The sequence below is a fragment of the Myotis lucifugus genome, unplaced genomic scaffold, assembly GCF_000147115.1.
Source record: "Myotis lucifugus unplaced genomic scaffold, Myoluc2.0 scaffold_35, whole genome shotgun sequence".
NCBI lineage: Eukaryota > Metazoa > Chordata > Mammalia > Chiroptera > Vespertilionidae > Myotis > Myotis lucifugus.
In genome coordinates this window covers 9018592-9040028 of record NW_005871083.1, presented here as the reverse complement: position 1 = coordinate 9040028, position 21437 = coordinate 9018592, and the positions used below count along the sequence as shown (strand labels likewise).

At 57.3% G+C, this 21437-nt stretch overlaps 1 protein-coding gene across 4 annotated transcripts in view; it reads right to left on the bottom strand.

Annotated features, from left to right (window-relative positions):
- Positions 1-19708, bottom strand: part of BCAR1 (BCAR1, Cas family scaffolding protein) — a 22388-nt gene extending 2680 nt beyond the window's left edge. For 2 of the 4 annotated variants that reach the window (XM_014454353.2, XM_006087077.3), the window contains exons 1-5: positions 19456-19708; positions 9083-9694; positions 3148-3306; positions 2871-2987; positions 467-1564 (exon numbers count right to left, since the gene is read on the bottom strand). In XM_014454353.2, the coding sequence (XP_014309839.1) occupies positions 467-1564; positions 2871-2987; positions 3148-3306; positions 9083-9694; positions 19456-19695 (2226 nt within the window). In that variant the 5' untranslated portion in view covers positions 19696-19708. Of the gene's footprint in view, positions 1-466; positions 1565-2870; positions 2988-3147; positions 3307-9082; positions 9695-12421; positions 12443-19455 lie in introns of those variants that run through there. The other 2 variants (XM_023752594.1, XM_023752593.1) reach the window with 2 other exon arrangements.
- Between the last annotated feature and the right edge of the window lie 1729 nt (positions 19709-21437).

The window sequence follows — 21437 nt, the reverse complement described above, 5'->3', positions numbered from 1 at the left end:
GCCCATACAGAGCCTGCCCACCTGCCCCTGACCTGTGCTGACCCCGTGCCAGATCTCAGCCTGGAATGCTGAGACCACCTGGCTGGCACCCCCGTCTCTGCTCAGAGGACCACCTTCCCATCCTCTTGCTTGTTCCCCCTTGCCTGGAAGTACCTTTGTCTTTGCTTATATTTCAGGACCCACCTCCCCAAACAGAACAGCCACCTCTGCCCTGGTTCACCTGCAGGACCCTGATGACAAGGATGCGTTGGCCCAAAGGCCTGAGGTGGGGAGAGGAATGGGCTTCTGGGGGCCCTCTGGCCTAGAAGCTCAAAGTGAGAGGACAAGGGACCCACCGAGGCCCTCCTGGGGCCAAACCCTCCTTGGGCCACAAAGCCCTCAGTGAGGGTGATAAGGGGCCCACGACAGGGGTGGAAAAACCAGAGCTCAAAGAGGACCGGGGAACCTGGGCAGGGCGGGCACCCACCTGCAGGTGGACATAGTCGTAATCCTCCATCCAGCCCCCCTCACTGTTCTCGTACTGCCCATCCGGTGAGTCCTGGGAGGTGAACTTGGGGGGTGAGGGCAGGGGCCGGGACTGGATACTGCTGGCCTTGTCGGTGGGGATGGGATGCAGGGAGCCGCCCCCCTCGGGCCCTGAGACAGGGGCCTTGGTCCGTCTGAAGAGCAGCGAGGCATTGCCATGCAAGAAGGAAGCCAGCTGCTTGGCATCCTCGGGCACAGCCCGTGAGCAGGCCACCAGGCGGTCCAGGTCTTCAGAAGTGGCCCCAGGGCCTCCTCGGCTACTGTCAAAGGTCTGACCATGGGCCACCAATGTCTGGTACACGTCCTCCATCTTTTGCAATTGCCGGCTAAGCTTGGCATTCAGTGTACGGTCAGAAGTGTGGGCAGAGTTGCCCACGGCGCTGCGGGCAAACTCCAGCAGCTCATGGACGGCCCCCTGGACAGCGGCCACAGCAGCCCGCAGGTCCTGTGCTGGGGGCTCCTGAGGCTCCGTGGTGCTGCGCCAGCCCCCACCCCGGCCAGCACTGCTTGCCACGTCCAAGAGTTGGGTGACGGTGGCGCTCACACCCTGCTGTAGCCGGGTCAGGGCCTCCACAGCCACCTCCAGCTCCAGGGGCTCGCGGCCCGGCACCGGCGCCTCCAGGGAGGAGGCCGACTGGCTGCTGCGAGTGCTGCCTGTGCTGGAGGCAGACAGGCGCTTGGCATCAGCGGGGGCCTCTCGCTCAGCGGAGGGGGGCACCACGTACACACCATCGTCGGCCGCGCTGCCGTCAGCCACCTCGGGAGGAAGAACCCGCTCACGGGGCACGTCGTAGAGGGTGCTGGGGCCAGGCCGCCGCAAGCCAGGGGGCACGTCATAGATGTCGGGAGCAGGGGGCGGCACGTCGTACACATCCTCAGCGGGTGATGAGTCTGGGGGGGGTGCAGCGAGGACCAACGGGTGGCGGGTTGGGTCAAAGGGCTTGGCCTTGGCGAAGGCAGGGGGCACGTCGTAGGTTTCTTCACGCAGTAGTGGGCCATCAGGGACGTCCTTGCTCACGGATGGAGGAACATCATATACCTGAGGGGCCAAAGGGTGGTCAAGGCTGCCTGCCCATCTGCCCACCTGGAGCTGAGGGACAAGACCCAGCCACAGCCCAGTGCACATTCACCACTATTCTAGCACAGGTGTGGTTCAGAGCCCAACTCTGGGGCCAGATCGGAGCTCAGCATCCTGGCTCCACTGTGGGACCTAAGGCAGGTGACTGCTTGCCTCTAAGACGGGAGATCCCCTCACAGGCTTGTTGTGAGGATTATGTAAGTTAATTCACTGTGTAACTTCAAACACTCAGTGGGAGATCAGATATCACAACCCTACCATCACCACCATCACCACCACTACTACCACCATCACCACCATCACCATTCACTACCACCACCAGCACTGCCATCACCATCACCATTCACTACCATCACCACCACCATCACCATTCACTACCACCACCATTTACTACCAGCACCACCACCGCCATCACCATCACTGCCACCACTACCACCATCACCACCACCACCGCCATCACCATCACCATCACCATTTACTACCGCCACCACTATCACCATCACCATTCACTACCATCACTACCACCACCACCACCATCACCATCATCACCATTCACTACCACCACCAGCACTGCCATCACCATCACCGTCACCATTACCATTCACTACCATCACCACCACTGCCATCACCACCACCACCACCATCACCATTCATTACCATCACCACCACCATCACCATTCACTACCACCACCACCACCGCCATCACCATCACTGCCACCACTTCCATTACCACCACCACCGCCACCGCCATCACCATCACCATCACCATTTATTACCGCCACCACTATCACCATCACCATTCACTACCATCACTACCACCACTACCACCACCACCACCATCACCACCACCACCATCACCATCACCACCGCCGCCGCCTGTGTATTCCCTACTCTGTGGCAGGTACTTGGCTGAGCTATCTGTGTATATAGTCAGGGTGACAACACCTTGGCTTGTGCCTGATGCCCCCGCATTATTATTGGACCCCCTTTTGCTCTCGGAAGTGTCGGGTTTGGGCGATAGGCTCTGTGGTCACCTTCTGATACCCGTGTGTTCCTCTCACACACCGTGAAGAAGGCCCTTCACGTGGCCCTTTTACAGCCAAAGACGCTGAGGCTCAGGAGCACCCATCGCAGAGTGAGTGAGGGCAAAGCTGGGGTCTGGAGTCAGGTCTCTTGATGCCCCCACCCCAGTGCACACTCACAGTCATACCCAGACCCGAGCTCAGTCAGGACCAGCCAGTGAGGCCCCAGCACCCCGACTGCTCACCGCGTGGTGGCTGGATGGCGGCAGGCTCTTCTCCACACTGGGGGGCACGTCGTACACGTCCAGCGATGGGTCCCAGCCATTGGGACCCTTGACAGCCATGGGAGGTGTGTCATATACCTGGGGCAGAAAAGGTGCAGTGATACAGGTGCCAGGGCCTCCTGAGGGGATGGAAAGAGCAGAAACTCCAGAGCCACCTACCCTGGCCCGGGCGGGGAAAGCCCCTCCTCCCTCAGCAGGGCCAGCCAAGTCACCCCCACCCAGGCAGGCAGGCACCTACCTCCTGGCTGTACTGGCTGGGAAGCCCTCGAACAGGGGGCACGTCGTAGATGTCCTGGGGCCCCGGGCCCAGCAAGTGGCGCGGGATGTCGTACTCGTCCTGCTCTGGCTGGGAGGCCTCGAACACATAGCCCTGCCCCACGCGGGTGGGCACCACCACCTAGGGGCAGACGGCCGACTGTCACCACCAGCCCTGGAAGCCAGCCTCCAGGGTCCACTCTCGGGTCCTCAGGGAGACTCCACTCCCTGTGAGTTGGCTGAGACACACAAAGGTGAGGGGCAGGGGTCCCCCAAGAGTGGGCTCAGAGGCCACTCAGAGGCAAGGCATTCTCATCCCCTTGCATTCTCTGCCCTTTCTTCAATGACGTGCTACGCCAGGAAACCAGGAAAAGGAAGTGGCCTCTACACCTGGATGACCAGGTTTCAGAAGAGGGGGCCTATGGGCTGGGGGAGGATGGGCCATCCTTGAGTGGGGTGCCTTTGCCTCAGGACACTTCCCAGCTGCACGCTCCTAGGAAAGTCTGCCCACGAGGGGCTGTCCTGACTGAGGATCCAGTACAGATGGAAGTGTGGTGCTAGGCTGGGCCCAGAGGAGGTGGCCCGGCAGAGCAGCAAGCAGCCCCGGCCCTCTACTCCCCCCACAGCACATCTTGGGGAGACTCCTGAGGACAGGCCCAGTAGGGACTCCCAGACCTCAGGGCCAGTTCTCAAGCAGATGGAGTGAGAGTAGCCAAGACTCCCACTCCCCACCCACAAGGCCCCGAGACCACCACTCACCCGAACAGGTAACATCGGCCCAGAGAGGAGGCCAGCCCCTTCCCCTCCCCGCTGCCCGTCCCTGGGCCCCGGATCCGGAGCCGCAGACTGCCCAAAGCCCTTCATGTCAGCACCCGGCCTGGCAGGCAGTGCTGGGCACGCAGCCTGCTTCCCACAGGCACCCTGGGCCTGTGGGAGGGTCAGCTGTGTGGGAGGGTCAGCCTGAGGGACAGGCTGGCAGGTCTCCTAGGCCAGCTCAGGGCACGCCTCCCCAAGGCTGCTAGCCCTGATCTTCTCCTGACAGAAAGGCCTTTTGTTCCCTAATCAAAGGGGATGTCTGGGATGGGGTGACGCGGGCCCTCCCCACACACATCCCTGGGCAGTAGAGCTGAGGCAGGGCCAGCCCTCAGGCTCACGGCCCCCAGAATCCTGTGTCCACGCTGTGCCCAGACCCCACGCATGGACAGCCGCCAGTAGAACAGTGTCTCCCCCAGAAGTGCAGGCACCAGCACTCTTCTCATCAGCCCAGGGCCTGGCAGAGCCTCCAGCTCACGCATCCCCTGCCTGCCTCCCTCCTGGGCAGGCTCCTGTTAGCTTGGGGCGTGCCTCCATGGGGTTTCCCCGCCCACTGCCCCCCACCCCGGCGTGTCTGGAAGTGGAGCTGGCGGCCCTCCCCAGACTCATCTCCCTCTTGGAGCCCCAGACTTGAGTCTCCTCCAGTGCTATTTTTAGACACTGGAACCTGCCAACAGCAGGGCAGGCAGGCGGGCGGGCGGGAGCTGGCGGGACGTGGCAGGTTGGCGGGGCCTGGAGGCAAAGCCTGAGGTGTCTCGAGGCCCTGCTGGCCTTCAAAAGGCAGGTGGGGACCGGGCCTCATGAAGAGGGGTGTGCACCTCCCCCTTCGCACCCCCACCCAGTCTCCCGCAGATGACACAGGGCAGGCAGCGCAGGCAGAAGGGCTCTGGGGTCCAGACCCAGGCGCTGGGCAGCTTGCCACGCCTGCGGCTGAGCTGGTGACAGTAAGCAGCCATACTGGCCAGCTTAAGTTTTTCTGGGAGAAAAAAATAGTAAGGCAGCCGCCAGTGGAGAAAAGCTCATTAGGGAAACCAGCTCTCCAGAGAGCTGCTGAGCCACCTAATCACAGGCCGCCCTGCTCTGCACCTGGGCCCCATTAGCAGGACCTGAGGCCCCCAGGGTGGGGTCACAGCCCGAGTCTGGGAGAAAACACAGACCCCAACCCAAGACCACGTGCTCTCACCCACATTTCAACAGTGCAAGACAGACACACGCATACCCACTGCCAGATGCACACCGAAAGACAGACAACCGGGCAGGGCATCTGCAGGGCAGGAGTGAGACATAACACTAGTGGCTTCAAAGACCCAGTGAGATGGGATGGGCCACCTGTCCAGGCAGCTCGGCTGCCAGTCTCTCCCATCTGCAAACGGGTCACTGGCTCATGTGACCCAGGCTGACTGGCCTGGCACACCCCCACTCCGCCTGCATCTGGAAGCTCGGTTTCCTCCTCTGAGAAATGGAGCAATACTGGAATGCTGTGGGACGGAGTAGATGCCCACCTAACCTCTCATCGAGAGTGAGGAACAAGCCTAGCATGACACCCCCATGGCCCGGCACCAGGAGCCTGGGGGGATGAAGCTCCCAAAAGGAACAGAACTGAGCTCAGCTGTGTCTCCCCAGCGCCTGACCCAGAGCCACAGCTGTTCCCTTAGGCACAGCTGCGGCCCCTGACCCAGAGGCAGTCCCCCAAGAGTGACCTCACAAAAACACCCCTCCCCCTGGGGGCCCTACCTACTTCTGCCCTCAGCCTCCTAAAGCCACGCCCCTGCCCAAATGGTGCTGACACCCTGCTGTGGCCCTGACCTCTCTCAAGCCACTCAGTCCCCCAACCAAAGTCGGCAGGGCTCCTCCAAGGCCCAGCCAACCTCTCCCCTGGGCCAGGAGCCTGTTTCCCAGACTTGTGAGGGGGAGGACGAGGCTTATGAAAGCACAACCCTGAAATGTGGACACAAATGCGCGCGCACCAAGATGTCCACGCCTGGCTGTGTGTCAGAGACACGTGTCGTCAGAAACTGCCTAGAGCCCACCCACGGAAGGGCAACAGAGCAAATCCAGGGCAGTAGTCACAATCATGTTTAGGGACTCAACAAAATGCTTCGATATCTATCTGATATTGGATTTACTACCTCAAAATGCAAAAGTATGTGTACAAATCTGTGAAAGATGAATAGAGAGTATGCTAGACAAAACATGCCAAAATCTCCCAGTGATTACCTCGACTGGGCATCTCCTGTCTAGACCTTTTCATACATTACGCATTTTTTATGACAAACAAGCTTCACTTTCATGATCATAAAATAAAAGTAGATGTAATCGAGGCTGCCCAGGTCAGGAGCAATGAGGTTTCTTGGGGGAGGGCCACTGGGCCTCAGCCAGGTGAGCCCAGAGCAGACTGACAGCAAGTCTCACCAATGGGAGGGAAACGGAGGCAATGACCAACACCTGGTCTCACTGCTGCTGCTGCCTGGCCCACAGGCCTCCTGCCTGCCTGCTCACAGATGCACCAGGGCAGGCCTGCCTGCAAAGACGAGGGAAGGGGGAAGGTATGCCTCCCTGGGGTGTGTGCAGAGCATGGACTGTGTGTGTGTGTGTGTGTGTGTGTGTGTGTGTGAGAGAGAGAGAGAGAGAGAGAGAGAGAGAGAGAGAGAAAGAGAGAGAGACAGAGAGAGAGAGAGAGAGAGCGAGAGCGCTCGGGCGCGCGTGTAGGGGGATGAAATAGGGCAGGGGTGGGCAAACTTTTTGACTGGAGGGCCACAATGGGTTCTTAAACTGGACCGGAGGGCCAGAACAAAAGCATGGATGGAGTGTTTGTGTGAACTAATATAAATTCAAAGTAAACATCATTACATAAAAGGGTACGGTCTTTTTTTTTTTAGTTTTATTCATTTCAAACGGGCTGGATCCGGCCCGCGGGCCGTAGTTTGCCCACGGCTGAACTAGGGCCTGTCCCAAGGCTCACCAGCTAGGCACTGCTCTCTGCTACTATTTCCTGCTAAAGCTACCTGGGAGCAGCCTAGTCTAGGTCATCCCAGTCCAGCACCGCCCATCTCTGGCCAGAGAGCTGAAGGACCAGGAAGTGGGAGCCGGTGACCCAGGGTTCCCTGATAGCCAGTGTCTATGGAGCCCCTTGGACACCTTCTGCCAGCCAGCCAATGACCTCCAGGAAGGTCTCCTGGCTGCTAAGCTCCATCCTGTGGGCAGGGGCAAGTCTCCCACCTCACCCTGGGCTGGCTCTGAGGACAGAGGCTCAGTGCTGTGGAGTGAGTGTCCACTCGGCTGCTACCTCTCCAAACACAGGCGGCCCTGGGCCCAGGGACGCTGATCCAGCAGAGTCTGGTTGCTATGCCCACCGCCCATCCTCTCCCACCAGAGCCTCCGAGTCACACCCGCTGTGGTCTCCCTCTGAGGAGGGACAAGCTGAGGAGCTGGAGCTGGGAAGACTGTAAGAACTTCCCTGCGGTGAGGGCTCCACACCAGTTTCTCAGGGTCCTCCTGGGTGAGCTGTAAAGGGTGAACAACCATGGAGGAGACAGGAGAGCTGGGTGTGGCCACTTTGTCCCCCAAGTCCGTGGGACTTCCATCTCCAGGCCTCAGGAAACTCCACTCCCCAATTTTTGAAGGGATGTGTGCATGAGAAGACACAGGCCAAAGGTGAGAAAATGTTGCTCCTGATTCAGCCCAAAGCAGCCAGTGGGGTCTGGCCTCCCTCTTCAGTGCTGTCTCCTTCCTTCAGGCACACAGACTGGGGAGGGTGTGGGGCCTTGTCCCCTGGCCCAACATCCCACTGGCAACAGCTCACCAGAGGCTTGAACCAGATTCTCTCTCAGGACAACCCTGTACTGGCAATCCCATAGGCCAGTGGTCGGCAAACTCATTAGTCAACAGAGCCAAATATCAACAGTACAACGATTGAAATTTCTTTTGAGAGCCAAATTTTTTAAACTTAAACTATATAGGTAGGTACATTGTTATTAACTTAATTAGGGTACTCCTAAGGCTTAGGAAGAGCCACACTCAAGGGGCCAAAGAGCCGCATGTGGCTCGCGAGCCGCAGTTTGCCGACCACGGCCATAGGCAATATTCTCCCCACTGTGCAGGAGTTACAAACAGGTCACTCGTAGGTGCCTGCAGGCCCACTAACATGCCCCAAAAGAGAAGGGTTGGGCAACTATGGAGCCAGGACGGCCAGAAGATGTGCTCTACCGCCGCCCAAGGGACTGACACCCCCGCCCCAGAACCTCCAGGCACAAGACGACTGGCCTCTCCCCTTTGTCCCTTCTTCCTTTCCTGCTCGCCAGGATGTAGCCATGCTGGTTAGAGCTCACGAGGCAACTACCCTGGCTCACGAGACTCAAGCCCTACATCGACAATGTCAGAGCAACAAGATGGAAGGAGCCATGGCCCCTGATAGGCACGGAGGTGTGTGTCAGGCCTGCGCTGCTCACTTCCAAACTGAGAAAAAAAACCTCTCCTTTTGTTCAATTCATTCTTTAGGGTTTTCGGCCACACTCCCCTAACTGCTGCACTGTACTCCATGCTGGATTTCTCCCCTTCAAGTGCCACCCTACACTCCCAACCCTCCTGCCCTTTCCTGGGTCCCCTGCCCCTGCCTGGGCCCCTCAATGCTCCCATACCTCCACTCTCTGGGCAGAATGACTTCCTAGAATATGGGTTGAGCAGGTCACTTCCACTCAAAACCCTCCATCTTCAGGAAAGCATCTGGGTCTTAGGTGGCACCAGGCCCCTGGGAGTCTGACCCCAGCCTGTTGCTCCTGCATCACCAGCCAAGCCCTAACTGCCAACCCAGAATACGGAGACTTTTCCACACCTCCAGGCCTTTGACAGGCTTTGTTCTCCCACTGGGGTTTGTCTCAGCTATCTCCTCTCTGGGCTGGCCCAGCCTGTTCACTCCCATCAGCAGCAGCAGAATGAACACATTCCCCAAACAATCACCTCCCACCTTAGCCCCAGATCAAATACACGGCCACAGATGGAGCCCCAGAGAACCCAAGGGTGTTTAGCTGTGCCCTGCTGTGCCCAGAAACCGAGGTCTGGGCGAAACCCACCAGGAGGGCTGCCCAACCATGCCAGGGTGGCCTTACCTTTGGCGGTGGCTTCGTCCCCTCCCAGCTGCGTGCATCCATGGATGGGGGAACCTGGTAGATGTCAAGCCCCATCCCAGCAGAAGGTGGCACCTGGTAAATGTCCTGGGTGGAGTTGCCAGGCCCTGGAGGCACCTGGTAAAGGTCTGGGGCTGGGCTGGGGAAGGGGTGATGGGGCACCTGCTTCGAGAATGTGGATGTCTGCTTGGCCGGGGGAGACTGGAACTGTGGACTGGGCCCAGGGGCTTGGTAGAGCCCCTGTTGGGTCTTGCTGGGGGTAGGCACCAGGTAGATACTGTCAGACTGCGATGGGTAAGCGACAGGCAGCATAGGCGTGTACTGGGCAGCTGGGTTGTGGAGGCCAGGCTGGGGCGGGGTCAAGAGGGCAGGTGGGCCGGGGCCGGGCCCTGCAGGCTTCTTGTCGTGCATGCCCACGAGGATCTTGAGGCGGTTCCCGGGCACGATGCCTTGGCGCCCGTGCAGCGAGCAGAGCCACCAGCCGTCCAGGCCCTGTGTGTCCCGCTCCAGCACCGTCATGATATCCCCCTTGCGGAAGGAGAGCTCATCTGGGGACTCGGCCACGTTGTCATAGAGGGCTTTGGCCAGCACGTTCTGGGGAGAGAGGACACAGGTGGGCATGAGGATGTACATGGAGGGCTCAGCGGCTTGCCCAGCACCCACATATCTCCAGGTCAAGGGAAGCGTCTGGTTTTGGCACTGGGAAAGGAACTAAGTAAAGTTTGGCACAATCCCGGTGCCTCTGACCCCATGAACCCCAGCAGAAAGGCCCAGCTGATCCTGGCATTTTTTTCCAAATGGGCCTGGATAGCACCTCAAAATCCTCTCATCCGCAGCCACCACCTACACGCCAGGGATGGCACTCAAGATACTATTAAAAACCACTCCCAAAGTCATACTGCAACCTGGACCAACACCGGGAGAGCAGCGATAATGACAATAATGGCCACCACGTTCTGGGAAGAAAACAGGATGTACACCCTCCCTGCTCCAACTCAATAGTCCTGCTGCCCCACCAGTGCAATCAGCCAAGAGGAAAAAAACAAACACGGTGGGGAGGGGACACGGGGACAAAACTGTCATCTCTATGTAAAAATCCACACACACTAGAAGACTGTACCTGATGAGAATGAAAAGTCATAGAGCAGATTTCACACAATTAACAACAAAAGCTACAAGTTATCCAGGAATTGATCAAGCAAAGCCTGCAGGAGACCTAAGAGGCAGAAATGTTTACATTCTGTCAAAGGGCTCAAGAACGAAAGTAAGGGGAAACATACACCAAGTTCATGGGGGGATGACTAAGCACTATAAAAAAGCCAATCAGCCCAAGCTTACTAATGAATTATGATTACAATCACAGTGCCAGCAGAAACTTTTAAAAATATATATACATTTTTATTGATTTCAGAGAGGAAGGGAGAGGGAGAGAGAGAGAGAAACATCAATGATGAGAGAATCATTGATCGGCTGCCCTCCGCATGCCTCCCCCTCCCCCACTGGGGATCCAGCCAGCAACCCCGGCACGAACCCGGGACCCTTCAGCCCACAGGCTGATGCTCTATCCACTGGGCCAAACCACCTAGGTCAGCAGAAACTTTTTTTGTTGAGGCATCTAACCAAAGAAAAAGAATTCTTCTAGAATTAAAGGGAGGAAAAGAGGTCTACAAATAGGCAGATTAATTCTGAAAATAAAAGACCAAGGGCACTCGCCTTCCCAGCTGCGAGAGCCTGCCACAGCTCCAAACCAGGGAGTGGCCTGGGGGCCGGAGGGCTGGGACAGGACTCAGGAAAGAGGAGGCTGCTCCGTAAATGATATTAGGAGGGAAACTCCATGTGAACACTTGCCTCATGTTATAAATAAAGGGCAAGTAGAGACCTAAACGTGAAATGTGTAACTCTAGAACTAGTAAAAGAAAAAATTGTGGGAGAATATCTTTGTGATCTTGAGATGGGAAAAAAAATAAAACAAAACCTCAAAAACAAAGACCCCAAAAGCACAAATGTAAGGTGACAAAAACAAAAACAGACGGGGTAATAGGTCACCAAATGACAAGAGTGATTAACTGGAGGCGCTCCTACAAATCAGTAAGAAAAAAGATAAGAACACTCACAGAAAACCAACAAAATATGAGGAGTGACTTTTCCAAAGGGGAAAACTGAATGACCAAGACCCCCCAAAGAACGTTCAGGGTTCCAGCCAGCAAATCGGGACACATCTGCAACTCTGCTGTGTGCCAGCAGGTGCCCAGGCGTCTGGTGAGGCCTGTCGGCCACACCCTCCTGAGGTAAGAGTAGAGTCCTTTACTGTAAATGTTATAAACATCTACAAAACAACCCATGTATTTTTCACAGATTCTTATCCAGGGAGATTCCAGACACATTACGTTAGCATGGGTGCCTCTGGAAGAGGGACAGGAATGAGACAGACATCAGGAATAAATGAGAAAAATAAAGCAAAACAAGGAACGGCAGCACCCTCCAACCATACTCTTTGCCGCTGTAATTCTCCTGTTAATTTGCACTTCAGGGTTCCGCTAGTCAGCAGACCTTCCCAGAGCAGGAACATGCACTCCAGGGAGAGGCCCTGGGGAAGACTGTAGGGTCAGAGGCAGGTGGACCATAGCACTAGTGATACTGAGTGGCAGACCCAGAACCTCACTAGGGGCAGAGAATCTGGGGGCCAGGAGGCCCTGAGTGTTTAGCCCTTGGCCCCTGATGCCGCTGCTCCCTTGCACAGGTGCCAGGCTCAGGCTGGGCCCAGAGATATCACAGAAGGTCCCCCCACCCCTCTCCTGCCCCCCAACCCCCCACCCCCCGCTGGAGAGCCAAGGTCATTTCCAAGGAGCTAAGGAGGTGCCTGGGGGAGAGAAGGCCAGGGTTGCGTTGGCCTTCTAGGGCAGCAGAGAGCTTGGCAGGGTGCAGCAGAGGCCAGGCCTCACACACAGGGGAAGCCAGGTCTGTGGAAAGGCCAGCATCAGGCCAGCTGGGCTCCAGCTCCACCAGTGAGGCCTCAGCTCTGGTTGCCCTACTCTGAGCCTCCTGGGATCTGAGGACACACGGCCTGATCTAGACCCCTGACTTGGGAATGAAACCTGGGTGTGGCCACCCATTAGCTGTGCGACCTTCCCCACCTGGGCCCAGTCTCCTCCCCAGGACTCCATCTGCAAGGAGTCAAGCAGGAGCAGAAATTCCAGGCAGAAGGAAGAGCCACACCCCCACAGGCAGGAACAGGAAGTGGGAGCCTGGGCCCTGGGGCAGAGGAGAGTGAGGGTGAGGCCTCAGCCAAGTCCAGGGGGAGCCCCTCTCCTCACTCCATACCAGCATCTGGGGTCAGCAAGGGCCCTTCTGAGCTCCGTCTCCACTGCTGCCACACAGGATTAGGGAAGAGGCCTGAGCATCATCAAGGTGACCACTGGGAAGGCTGGGCCGGCATGTGCTCCAGGCCCCAGGACTGCATGCTCAGACCCCAGGAGCCCACTTCTTCAGAGCAGCTCATAGGTTCCCGCCCCAGAAAGGGCCAGCGGCAGGAAAACTGGGAGCCAAGAGTGGCAAGACCCAGGGGAAAAGCCAGCCAAGGCAGGCAGCTCAGAGCTCAGGGAGGGCAGAGCCAGAGGAGTCAGCCAGCACCAAGATGAGCACCAGGGCAGAGGCCCCTGGAACTGCTGACGGCTGCAAGGTCCACACAGAGATTACAAATGCACGGAAGTGTAAATTATGCCTCAATAAACCATCACTCCAACTTAAATAATAGGGAGAGGGAAGAATAACAATGTTAATATTTGAGATGACTGGGAGATGTTTTCTCTTCCTGATTTTCAGAATTTTTCAATTTGTATTTAATGAGTATTTCTTGGCGTTGGGGTTAAAACAACACATATCCTGAAAAAGAAAACAGTGGACTACCTCCTATGCTCCAAAGCAGGATAGGACAGAGGAGGCTGAAACAGGTCCAGAGGCCAGAGCCCAGGGAGAAGGAGGCAGGGGCGAGGGCTGCCCTGCAGCCCACTGGGGCTCCAAGGCCCCATCCCCAGGCTGCCTTTAAGAAAAGTAAGTTTCCCAAATATGGTCTGCAGCCTGCTTCAGGGAATCACATCCCCTCAGAGGGCGGGACACACAGTCCCCCTCCCCCAGTGACCCCAGAACACAGAGCCACCCCACTGGGTCCCCCCAGCCCCTGCCCTGGTGACCACAGGAAGTGCCAGCAGAGTGAGTCACAGGAAAATTCCCCTCTGGCCCAGTCAGAGGGGGCGGGGTACAGACAGAGGGGACTGCCCCTAAGAGGCCCCTCACCTCTAAGGAGAAGGGCAGCTCAGGGAAGGCTGGCAGATGGGCCTCCGCCAGGTCCCACAGATAGGGCTGGGCACTCAGGGAGGCTGAAGGGCTCTGCTCAGGGCAAGGTCCAGTGGGGGAGGGAGAAGGGAAAGCAGAGAGTCCACCAGGGCCCAAGAAACTACTGGGGACCTCCTGTGCAAGGGTGGCCAGCCCCCACCCTCAGAGTGAGGTCCCCAACTGCGGCTGTAACTGTATAGCCTGGGGCGGCTGGAGCCAGGCTGGGAAGCACCTCTTGGGCTGGGCACGTGGCACTGGGCGCCTGGCACCAGGAGCTCCTTGCCTACGTCAGCTGGTGCCTCTGCCCAGAGCCCCAGAGGCAGCCTTCTGTAGCCTGGGCACTGCTGGCGCTGGAGCAATCCAGCTGGCCAATGACTCGCCTCTTTGGGTTTCTAAACCTCCTCAGCAGCTCCTGACACCAGCTCCTCCTTCCTTCTCTCAGTCACTCAGACCAGACCTGGGTGACCTCAGGCAAGTCCCTTAGCCTCTCTGAGCACTCAGATCCCTGTTCGGGGCAACACAGGCCTAGTCCTAGCTTGATCAGGTCTTTATCCACATGGGCTTTACATTCCAGTGGGGCAGACAGACAACAAAAAACTTGCTAGGGCAGGGGGCAAGAGTACGGTGCCCAAAATAATGTAGGACAAGGCTACCGTACCTAGGGTAATCAGAGAGGGCCTCCCCAAGGAGGTGACACTTCAGATGACTCATGAAGAATGAAAACTAGGCAACCGTGAAACCAGCTGGGGAAGAGCATACAGGCAGCGGAGGGGCATGAGCCAAGGTACTGGAGCAGGGAGAGGCCAGAGGGGAGAGGGTTGTGGCCCTGGAGTGGCAGGCAGGCCAGGGCCAGTCACACTGCAGGATGAGTTGGGATGGTGCATGGAGAGCTTAGTAAATGCTATCCAAATGGTGGCATCCCACCCACGGCAGGACAAGCCTCGCCCGAGCTCTGGACGTGTTCCCCAGGACCCAGGGTCTTGCCCAGCTTGTTCTTACAAGGAGCCGGCTCCCGCAGAGCCTAGCTTTCTAGCCTCCCCTGCTTCTGGGACAATCAGGTGCTTCACCCCCAAGTTCACAAGAGGGCACAGCTGTGATCTCTTGGAGGGGCACCCCGCCAGAGCACTATCACAGTCCTGGCAGACACTGCTGGCCATCTGTCTGCCCTGCGTCTCTGGCCACCTCGCTCCTGCCTCTAGGAAACCTCTCCCTGTGTCCTCCTTCTTCAGGACATGACTAGGGTGTAGTCCATTCAGGAAGGATCCTGTGCCTCATTGGGCACCTGCTCACGGTTGCCTCCACCTGGAAGTACTAATACATCCTGTTATTGCCCACTTCATGCCCCCTAACCTGGACACCCTCAGCATGGACTCCCCTCCCCTGCAAGAGCACCAGGCCTGGCTGAGGATGGGTGGGCTCCAGCAGAAATCCTCCTGGCATGGAGTGTCTGGCCCTTCCTGGGAGCAGTGTGGCTTCACCTGAGAAAGCCAGGAATGCCCTCTGGAGCTCGCTTACCCAAGAGGGAGGAAGCAGAGGAGAACCCCAGCCAGGCTGGGTTGGTCCTCTGCTGAGCCTTGGACGCTGGTGGTCAGGCGTCTGCGTGAACTGCAGCTATCTGATGGGTATTCATGTCTCCCCCACGGCTCCACCAGCTGCCTCCGGGACCTTAGATGCACTCTGGGTATCCCCAAGCCCCAAACCCGATGCTGGGAGTGGTGGAGAGACACGATTGATGGGTTCCCAGTGACAACAATAATGATGGCCGGTGCTGATTCTGGCAGAGGCAGGGCTCTTTTGTACACTTCAATCATCTCTTTTAACCCTATGAGACACTATGATTAATTACCCCCGCCTTACAGACAGTGAAACTGAAGCACAGAACGGTTACTTGACTTGCCAGGCTCAGTCAGGGAGCAACAGAAGCGGATCTGGGCTGTGACAATGTGGCGCTGGTGGCTCCTAGGGTAATGCTCAGGTTCATGGGAGCCAGGAGCGGAAATTTCACAGGCCTTTTGCTCCCTCCTGTTCCCCACCTCCAAAACACACAGACACACACTCTCTCCAGCCCCCAGTGCAGAGCCTCGAACACAGCAGTCACTTGGGAAACACTAGTTCCCTTCATACCCAGAACCATCTCAACGTGAGCCAAGTTTATTTCTGGGATATTCTGTTTGCTTGTCTCAAGGAGTCTCAATGGCCAATGGACACAGGCCCAGTGCGTGTACTGACTGCAGTCTGCGCCCCCTGGTCAGTGCCTGACCATCCCCTTGTCCTGCCCCTGTAACCCCAGGTTGCAACCGAGCTCTGAGAGCAGTGCCTCTTCCCTTCCCAGACATCCCCACGCTCACGTCCTTGGTGGAACTCTGGGACCAGCAGCGTTAGCATCACTTCCCTAATACTCCCAGGGACAACCGAGTGGCCAGAATCTGGGTTCAAGTCCTCAGTGCTCTGCCAGCAGGGAACAAATGTGGGTGAGCCCCTGTTCCAGAGCCATCCCAAGGGGAACATGGTTCCTGCCCTGCCTACCTCAGGAGCCTGAGGCTCAGCTCTATGCCTAACACTCAGCAGCCAGAGGACAGGTCTATAGAATGAAGGATAAAAATCTACTGTCAGCAGCTCCCAGTAACAAGCCACGCCTGGCCTCGGCTGCAGTGGCAATAGCAGATGCCTTTGTGTCTAGGGCCAGCTCTGGCCGGAAGCAGGCCCCTCCCTGACCCTTGCTAGGGTGTCCCAGGCACTATCTCTAGGAGGCTGGGCAGAGGAGAGGTGAAAAGGGGAGGCCCTCCTTGCTGCAGGGCATGGCCTCTGCAGCCCCCAACATACCATGGATGGTGGGAACAGGCAGGACTGAGGCCAAAGCACCAAGAAGCCTGTGGGGCGGTATAAGGGCACAGCCAGCCTACACCCTCTAGCCCATTCCAACTGTTGGCAGCTTGGGAATGGTCCTCAGTCCCTTAGAATCAGTGGCTCAGTGGTTGTGCGTTGACCTGTGAACCAGGAGGTCATGGTTCCATTCCTGGTCAGGGCACATGCCCGGGTTTTGGGCTTGATCCCCAGTGGGGGGCGAGCAGGAGGCAGTCGATCAATGATTCTCTCTCATCATTGTTGTTTCTATTTCTCTCTCCCTCTCCCTTCTTCTCTGAAATCAATAGAAACATATTTAAAAAAAAAAAAAGAACCTTACCACTGCCACCTCTCCCAGAGACTCAACCCAGGCTGGCAGACCCTCGACCTATACACTTGACACCCTGCTGCTCTTTCCCAGTCACTGGGGCCTGATGGGAGGAATCACAGGTCTCTCAGCAGAGGGCTCAGCATGAGGCTGACCTTTACTTCAAGGGCAGCACCAGAGTAAGGGTAACTACTCCCAACCCCAGATTTGTCATCATGGAAGGCAGAGGCAGAAGGGACAGCAGGGATTTCACTCCTTACAAGGCCCTGGATTCTCCACCTTGACATCTAAAACCCCAGAGGATCCCTAGACAGTTTGACTCAGTGGATAGAGTGTCAGCCAGCAGACTGAATGGTCTGGTGTTTGATTCCAGTCAAGGACACACCCAGGTTGAGGCTTGATCCCCAGTAGGGGGCGTGCAGGAGACAGCCAATCAATGATTCCCTGTCATCAATGATGTTTCTATCTCTCTCTCCCTCTCCCTTCCTCTCTGAAATCAGTAAAAATATATTTAAAAAAAAATTAAAATAAAAAAATAAAATCTCGGAGCTCTCCCCACTCCAGTTCTGAAAGAGAACTTTCAGCAGCCCTTCAAGCAGCACCTCTGCCTGAGCTGAAATGGAGGGGGACACGATGGTACCAAAAGTGTGGTATTCTAGCTTAAAAACAGCACCAAACGCCTGATTTCTAGGATACACAGTGGAGATGGGATGGGAGATGGAGCCCTGCCCCTCCATCCTTTGTGCTCCTTTCACTCCAGGTCAGTACTTCACCCTGCTCCTCACCTAGAGAGGGGAGGGAGTTAGGGCCCAGCCCCACCTCCTTGGAGGGAGAACACCCTGCAGCCCCTTATTTGGGGCCTAGATCCCTATCCTCCACCCCACCCTCCAAGTCTGACTCCAACACTGTCCCTCACCCCTCTGAGAAGCCTCCTGGGTACACACCTGGCTGGTTCTTGCTGTGGGCTCCTAGGGGGCAGGGATGGGAGTTCTCTAGGTCCAGGAGAAAAGGGTTGTGGGACCTCCTAAAAACACTGGGCCTTGGTCCATGTTGCTCAGTGGTTAGAGTGTTAGCCCACACACTGAAGGGTCACAGGTTTAATTCCAGGTCAAGGGCATATACCTGGGTTGCAGATTCAATTCCCACCTGGTCTTTGGAGTGTTGTCATGCTCTGCTGGGGCTGCCAATTTGGTGGTGTTCCCCTGGCCCAGGGCTGTGCCTTTATGGCCCCTTCCTGGGACCCAATGTTTTCTTTCTGGTTTGTCTTTTTTTTCTTTTGTAATCCTCACCCAAGGATATTTTTCCATTTATTTTTATTTTATTTAATTTATATATATATATTTTTTATTGATTTCAGAGAGGAAAGGAGAGGGAAAGATAGAAACATCAATGATGAGAATCATTGATCAGCTGCCTCCTGTATGCCCTCCACTAGGGATCAAGCCCACAACCCGGGCATGTGCCCTGACCAGGAATCGAACAGTGACCTCCTAGTTCATAGCCACCATTGATTTTTAGAAAGAGTGGAAGTGAGGGAGAGAGAGAAAATGATACAGGGAGGGAGAGGGAGAAAGAGAGACATCCATGTGTCTCTCTCACATCCATTGGCTGCCTCCCACCTGTGCCCAACCCACTCCTGCTCCTGCAGCACCAAGCACACACCTGCTCTTCTAGGTCTGTCAGCCCTGTCTCCCTGACCCCCAACATCAGTTCTCCACCTGGGAAAGGAAATGGGCACTCAGGGCATGCCCCCCAGCCCCGGCGGATGAGGAACATCTCCCTGCCTGGCTGAAGCCTGCATGCAGGGAAGCCGGGAGAGTGCCTTCCAGCGAGACCCTTCCTCATGGTAGGGGTGTGGGAAAGGAAACTCCGTGTTCTGAAGACGGATGAAGCCCCAACCTCCAGTCTGGGATCTGGGATCCCAACATCTCCCCTAGCTCTAATCCGCCCACTCTCCCCGCCCATCTCCAGCCCTCAGCAAATCTGTTTCTCGGACTCCCTCAAACTGCAAGGAGAGGCTGAAAGCCTGGACTACGGACACTCAAAAAGCAGTCCGCCCCTACCCGGCGTGCCCTCCACCACGGAGGCTGGGACCCCCGGGTGGCAATGCAGCCCACCGCTAGGATCCGGTTTTTGCAATCAGGTAGGTAAAGGTCAGGAAGCGCCTGTCCCGTCCCGGAATCCGGGGCGGGCGGGCGGGCCGGGGTGAATCATTAACCGGCCCCAGCCTGGCGCTCCTGGCGGCACCCGACATCTCCGCAGACACCACGCACTTGCTAGCCCAAATCTCGATCCCTAACCTGGGGGAGGGACACTCCAAACACACAGATGGACTGATGGACGGACGGACCCCCCCCACCTCCTGGTCAAGCCTCCTGGAAGATCATGGTCTGAGGGACCTCGGCCCCCTCCTCATAGCCGAGGAAATTGAAGCCATGGTTCCAAGGCCCAAGGTCACCCAGAAGGCGGTGGCCGGCAGGGGGGGAGAGAGCGGGCCTCCTGCCAGCAACTTTCCCGGATCCAGGAACTTTCCTGCCGGCCAGCAGCCCGAGTCCAGGCCAGGGCTCCTTCCAACGCCCCAGAGCGCGCAGGCTCTGGGATCCCCATTCATCGTCTCCAGGCGCTCGGGCCAGAGTGTGAGGTGGGTCCAGGACTTCGGACCCCAGCCTGGTTGCGCCCACGCGGAAGCTCCAGTGGCCGGCAGTTCCCAGGACCCGCAGATTCGGCAGGAAATGCCGCTCGCTTAACTCTCCCATCTGGGCCTGCCCCAGACAGGGCAGTCTCCTCTAAGGGGGTACGTGGACTCCAGCCGGACAGGGCGTGAGTACCCCACCCCGGCCGCCACACTCACCAGGTAATTCATTGTGTCCCGCCGGCCTGCCTGGGGCCCCAGCTCCCCGCAGGGACGCACACCGAGCTGCCCGCGCCACACGCCCCGCCCTGAACGTGCCACAGGCGCCCAGGTCCAGGTCCGGCTGCCGCTGCCACCACGCCTGCTGCTGCTGCCGCTGCCGCCACCGCCACCGCCACCCAAAGCGGGGTCCCCTCTTGCTCCGCCCGCTGCGGGCCAGCCTAGCCCGGCTCCCGGCATTCCCAGCCGTGCACGCCCATTGGCGGCTGTGGCTCCCCATGCAAATGAACTGCCTGCCCACAGGGCGCGGGCACGAGCGGGAGTGCACGGGCACGCGCCGCCCAGTGGACCAACCCCCACCCCCTACCAGCACCAAGCTAAGCTGTAAGTGCTGCCGGCCAAATGCCAGGCTTTAAGCCTAGTACACTGATATTTCCTTTTCTCCATCCAAATGCACGTCCCCAACCTATACCTTTGGAGAGAATGCGTCCCTCCTCAAAGGCCTTAGCCTCAAAGGCAACGCCTCCTCTTCTGGGCAGACTACGATTGCCCTTTTTCTCTTCTTGCTCCTCCTCCCCCTCCTTCTCCTTGTACTTCTGCAGCTTTTGAAGCTCCAGCCTCAAGTTGACTTATGCCTTCCCCGCCTACCAACCCCGGGGCATCCCACGGTGTCCTTCATGCCCTCATACTCGGAGGGAATCTGAATCTGGAGGTAAAGGGGAGGGGGTCGCCCCAGCTGGCAGAAACTAATAACCACCATGGCAGGGACTCAGGTTATGCCTACCATGTAAGAGCCCAAGGAAATGAAGACTTAAGACAGGGAGGTTGGTAACCGAGAGGGTGTGGACCCTGAGCTCATCCTGTTCTACCAGACTGTTCGAGGCTCCAGTCCATTCATGGACAAGGGGCTCACCATCTCTCACCTTCTCCACTTAATTGAATCCAGCCTCCCTGAAGCATGCTCCCCCTCCCCCAAGGTCTCAGGCCTGCCCTAGGAGCTCTGACCTCATCCCAATCCCTTTGTCAGCCCTGTCCAGGCCTAACACACTAGCCCAACAGCTCATCTGTTTCAGCAACATGGTAGGGGTCTGCAGGTAATGAGAGAAGGAAGAGCCACTACCATCACCGGTGGGAAACTGAATGGAAAGTGTCTTGGTTCTCCTGAGTCCCTACTCCCTAGGCTGCAGGTCACTGACTGTCACCTCACACAGCAGATCCAGGGTGTGCCCGTCCCTGAGCTTGGTCCAGGCTTGCACAGTGGCCTACAGGGAGATCTAGGATGGACCCTACTCCAGAACCGGTCAGTTTGGTGTCTTATTCCTGGATCCTCAGACAGTCAACATCCTGGGCCACTTACTAAGTATGCAGACACCATCAGGCAGCTCGCAGTGCCAGGGAAACAGTGGGGCAGAGTCGGCTTTGCCCTGCAAAGAGCCCTGAGGCATGGCCTATAAAATATATATAAAGCCAATATGTATCCACAGCTATCCCTCCACCTGACACACACACCTGACACCCAGGCCAGGTGTACCACCATGGGCAGGCCCTTTCCTATATGTAAAATGAAGAGGCTGAACTAAGGCAGCCCAAGTCTGGCTGGTCATGGGTCCCCTGCAGAGCTTGTTAAAAAATACATTCCCATGTCACCTCTCCAGAAAAAACATGTGGGGGAACCTGAGCATCTGCATTTCCTCAAAGCTTCTTGGGGAACCATCAGACAGAACTCACAGCATAAGGGGTGGGTAAGGAACAGTGGGATTTGGACACAATGGGACCCAGAGTCCTCCAGGAGCAAAACAAATGGGTACCACCCTATGCCCTCCCCAAGACAGGCTCCCTCGTCACCCTCAAAACAGCCCACTTCCCCACAGAAGAAGAGCCAGCTCTCAGAGAAACACTGCCTAGAGCAGTGGTCGCCAACCAGTGGGTCTGTGAGGTCCAAAAGGTTGGCGACAGCTGGCCTAGGGCATCCTCTCCTGCGT